General features: G+C 41.4%; 1 protein-coding gene across 1 annotated transcript in view; it reads right to left on the bottom strand.

Annotated features, from left to right (window-relative positions):
* LOC126403574 (adenylate cyclase type 8-like) overlaps nucleotides 1-4,094 on the bottom strand; it is a 10,383-nt gene extending 6,289 nt beyond the window's left edge. Inside the window, exons 1-6 of the mRNA XM_050066322.1 lie at nucleotides 3,965-4,094; nucleotides 3,727-3,854; nucleotides 2,877-2,958; nucleotides 2,474-2,632; nucleotides 2,229-2,375; nucleotides 1,267-1,359 (exon numbers count right to left, since the gene is read on the bottom strand). Of these exons, the coding sequence (XP_049922279.1) occupies nucleotides 1,267-1,359; nucleotides 2,229-2,375; nucleotides 2,474-2,632; nucleotides 2,877-2,958; nucleotides 3,727-3,851 (606 nt within the window). The 5' untranslated portion in view covers nucleotides 3,852-3,854; nucleotides 3,965-4,094. The remainder of the gene's footprint in view (nucleotides 1-1,266; nucleotides 1,360-2,228; nucleotides 2,376-2,473; nucleotides 2,633-2,876; nucleotides 2,959-3,726; nucleotides 3,855-3,964) is intronic.
* Nucleotides 4,095-5,011: the final 917 nt, after the last annotated feature.

Here is a 5,011-nt window from a genome sequence, read left to right as displayed (position 1 = left end):
GAACTATGTGTCGAGGTGAGGCCGACTATATCTAGCCGGTAGCGCTCAACCTCTTCCACAAGCTCCGGCTCCTTCCCCGCCAGAGAGGTGACATTCCATGTCCCAAGAGCCAACTTCCGTAGCCGAGGATCGGACCGCCAAGGCCCCCGCCTTGGTCTGCTGCCCGATCCACACTGCACCGAACTCTTCTGGATCCCTCTGTGGGTGGTGGGCCTGCAGGGGGACGAGCCCATGTAGCCGGTTCGGGCTGGGCCCGGCCGGACCCCATGGGTGAAGGCCCGGCCACCAGGCCTGGCTCCAGGGCGGGGCCCCGGTAACCCTCCGGGTCGGGTACACCAACTCTTGTTATCTTCCATCATGAAGGGTCTTCTGAACCGTTCTTCGTCTGACCCTTCGCCCAGAACCAATCTGCCATGGGAAACCCTACCAGGGGCGAAATGCCCCCGACAGCACAGCTCCTAGGGTCATTAGGGCACTCAAACTCTTCCACCACGATAAGGTGACGGTTCTCAGAGGAGCCTCAATTAGTTAGCTCCATTAAATAAATGAATGAATGAATGAATAAATAAATAAACCCATATATTCATAATATTCAGTGTTCAATATTATTTTTCATGAAGTTAATTTTAAACTAATGATGTAATGTGTGTAAGGAGTCTAGATGTGAACTATACTGCAACTGTCCATTTAAAAAGCATAATTTTGGCCTCATAGAGCTCAAACTGTGACAGGATGAACGAGCGCATCACTAAGGTGCTAGGTAGTGCTACGAAGGCTCTAGTCAGATGAATCTCTCTGATCTCGACTCTAACAATAAATTTATATTTGTTAATCAAAAAAAATTATTTTAATATAAAATAACTGGACTTTTACATTTCTCTCTGCAGAACTGAGAATTAATTTATGAATAATATTTGAATATTTAATATTTAGACATTGATTTAAAATAAAATCATTTAAATAATCTGAACACAACTTTTTAAAACATTAATAAACATCAGGAAAAAAATTTAAAAATATTTGAATACTGATAAAATGTTTAAAATTACTGAACTTTTTAAAAAAAATATTTGTATGTTTATAAAAACTATAACAAAAACACAAACAAATAAAAATACAAAGTGTACTTAAATAAAAACCTTTAAAATACTTAATTAGAAAAACTTAGAATAATTAGAAGTGAAACAAAATCAGTTGAATATTGATAAAACAGTATAAATCAATGTAAACAAATAAACAACAACAAATAAACAACAAGAAACTGACCTGTCTGTCAGGAGAGAGACCAGAAGCCGCCATGTACGAACTGCCGATGGTTTTTATCTTCTCCACTTCCTGGAAATAACATTCGTCCAACAGCTGACGGAGAACACAAATACTACGGTAAATACTACGATAAATACGACGATGAATACTACAATAAATACTGCGATAAATACTGCGATAAGTACTACGGTAAATACTACGATAAATACGAAGATGAATACGACGATGAATAGTACGGTAAATACTACATTAAATACTACAGTACATATCATGGTTAATACGATTACTACGGTGATTACCACAGTAAATACTATGATAAATACTATGGTAAATACTACGGTAAATACTACAGTAAATACTACGATAAAAACTATGTTAAATACTACATTAAATACTATGGTAAACAGGATGTCTGCCATTTTAATTTTAATTTTCCATTTTTTGTGCATTTTTTGTCCATTTCCAACGGTCATACTTCAACGAACTGCTCCCACAGATTTAATCCGATTCACTTCAGATTGGTGTGTACCATCTGAAGACATTCGTTCACAGTCGAACCTTGTGAACGTGGCGAGGCGTTAAACTGCCATGTTTGGCCATGAAACAGGAAGTAGTTTATAACTGCAGCATACATAATCCGATCTGCCCCAAACTTCACATGTTTAATAAGACTCCAGGCCCGACGACATCTACGTGCAATCGTGGTGATTACGCCACCTTCTGGCAACAGGAAGTACGTTTTCTCAGACACCTATCTTTTGGTCTACATGAAATGTGACCAAACAGTGAGGTCGACAACTGATTCACAGCAACATGACGTATAATTATTGTGTGCCGCAGCGCCACATAGTGGAAACAGGAAGTGGTACCACACCTAAAACAGGTCATTGAAATTAACTGAAATGTTTCATTACTGTATGTGTGTATTTGTGTGTGTGTGTGTGTGTGTGTGTGTGTGAGACCTCATCGAAGGCGGTGATGATGTTGTTGAGGAGGCGGAGACACTCAACGTGCTGATGGACAACCTCCTTCTGTTGGTAGAAATCAGAGAAGCCAGGCAGGGAGGCGAACAGGACGCCGACGCGTTCGTATGACTGAGAGTACAGCTCCTGAAAACACACACACACACACACACACACACACACACACACACACAGTCAACACCTGGACACACACCTGGGCACACCTGCGGACAGGTAGCAGGTACCTCGTCGTTGCGGTCTCTCTGCAGGAAGTGCTGAGCAACATGGGCGGGCAGGATGTTGAGCAGCAGACACTCGTTGTGCTCCCTCAGCTCCTTCATGTCTTCCACCTCCTTCCTCGCCTGAAGACGCCACAGGAAGTCCAGACGCGCCGTGGCCTCCAGCTACAAACGAAGAAGAAGAGTCGAGGAGGAGCACAGAAAAACAAAAAAAACACTTATTGTTTCTCTACAGCCTCACCTTAAAATAAAAATATATAAACCCTGAACCCTTTGTTCGTATAATCCACGTTCCAACATTATTCAGTGCAGTTTTTTAACTCACTATATTTTATTTTCTACTAGTAGAACCAGTAGAACCAGTGGAACCAGTAGAACCATGGGAACCAGTGGAACCAGTAGAACTCACCTGTCTGCTGTTGTAGAGAACGGCCACCACAAACATCACCATAAGAACAACACAAATTCCCTTCCTGCACAGGTGATGAGACCTGAGAGACACAATGTGTTCACAACGCGTCAGTACAAACAAACAACACTGTCATACCTTTTTGTGGTTAGCACAACATTGGCTAGCCATTATTAGCTAAGCATTTGTAGTTAGCTAACATTACCTTTTTGTTATTAGCTAAGCATAAGTAGTTAGCTAACATTGGCTAACAGTTATTAGCTGAGCATTTTAAGTTAGCCAGCAATGGCTAACTGCTATTAGTTGAGCATTTTTAGTTAGCTAACATTGGCTAACTGTTATTAGCTGAGCATTTGTAGTTACCTAATATTAGCTTATTGTTATTAGCTGAGCATTTGTAGTTAGCCGGCACTGGCTAACTGTTATTACCTGAGCATTTGTACTTAGCCAGCAATGGCTAACTGCTATTAGCTGAGCATTTTTAGTTAGCTAACATTGGCTAACTGTTATTAGCTGAGCATTTGTAGTTACCTAATATTAGCTTATTGTTATTAGCTGAGCATTTGTAGTTTGCTAACATTGGCTAACTTTTATTAGCTGAGCATTTGTAGTTAGCCGACATTAGCTTATTGTTCTTAGCTGAGCATTTGTAGTTTGCTAACATTGGCTAACTTTTATTAGCTGAGCATTTGTAGTTAGCTAACATTAGCTTATTGTTCTTAGCTGAGCATTTGTAGTTAGCCGACATTAGCTAGCTACAAACTTTTTAAATTATTTATTTTGTTGCCATTAGCGTATCATGAATGTCTATAGCTTGCTAACTGTAGCTTAGCATCAGATTGGTTAGCACCTGTGTGTTTCTATCAGGTAGGTGTAGAGGGCGGCGGCCAGCAGGAGGACAGCCAACTTCAACACGCAACTCAGCCTGAGGAATACCGCACAAGTAACTATGGCAACCACGCCGCTCAACACCATGTACTGTGACACACAGAGACAGGTTAGGGATTATAGTAACCATGGTAACCACCCTGCTCGGCACCTGATGACTCATCCAAACTGAGGAGATCTTTGTTTGTTTACGTGTTTACCTCTGGGTGTGTGCAGATGTTGATGTCAGGCCAGGTGGAAGGGGGCGGAGCCAACTGTGAGCCCCCGCCGTTCAAATGAGTTTCTGATGAATCACACCACAGCTGGAGGGAATTAAATGAAACAAGGGAAGGAAGGAGGGAATGAATGAAGGAAGGAAGGAAGGAAGGAAGGAAGGAAGAGAGAGCACATTAGAAACAAGGAGAAACTGTTGGGCAACTCTGAAAGGCAACTTCAGACAATCTGATGGGCAACTTTTCTGAGAGTTGCTTTAAAGTAAATTGCTTCTTGTAGCCAGTCAACATTGTTGCCTTCCATTTGTCAGTTGCAGTTTTGGGGCAATTCTAAAAAGTGACTTTTCCCCAAAAGTTACGTCAACATTTTCTCTTTGATCTCTGCTGGATATGTTGCCAGGAAACAACCATCACTCACAAATCAGGATAAACAGGGCAACTCTGACCAACAACTTTCACAGTGAAGTTGCTTAAAATGTTTAGGTACCTACTTCTGGGACTTTTGTTTGTCAACCTTCCAGTTGGGCAACTTTTCTGTAGATTGCCTTTACACAAACATCTTGTTTCCATTGTTGGATTTAATCAGGTCAACTTTTTGGGACAACTCGTAAAAGTGGTATGTCATAAAAATTGTTTAATGCAGGGTTACTCGTGGTCCCTAAAGTCTCCAAAAGTAGATCAGGAGCTAGAGCCTTCAGCTATCAGGCTCCTCTCCTGTGGAATCATCTTCCTGTTACGGTCCGGGAGGCAGACACCGTCTCCACATTTAAGACTAGACTTAAGACTTTCCTCTTTGATAAAGCTTATAGTTAGTTGTTGTAAGCTACTGTCATTACCGTCTGTCCTGCATCTCTCTCTGTCTCATTGTGTCATGTGGATTACTGTTAATTTATTATGCCGATCTGTTCTGTACGACATCTATTGGTCGTCTGTCCGTCCTGGAAGAGGGATCCCTCCTCAGTTGCTCTTCCTGAGGTTTCTACCGTTTTTTTTTCTTTCCTGTTAAAGGGTTTTTTTGGGGAGTTTTTCCTGATC

This window comes from Epinephelus moara, chromosome 16 (assembly GCF_006386435.1).
Source record: "Epinephelus moara isolate mb chromosome 16, YSFRI_EMoa_1.0, whole genome shotgun sequence".
Taxonomy (NCBI): domain Eukaryota; kingdom Metazoa; phylum Chordata; class Actinopteri; order Perciformes; family Serranidae; genus Epinephelus; species Epinephelus moara.
This window is presented reverse-complemented; position numbering and strand designations above follow the sequence as displayed.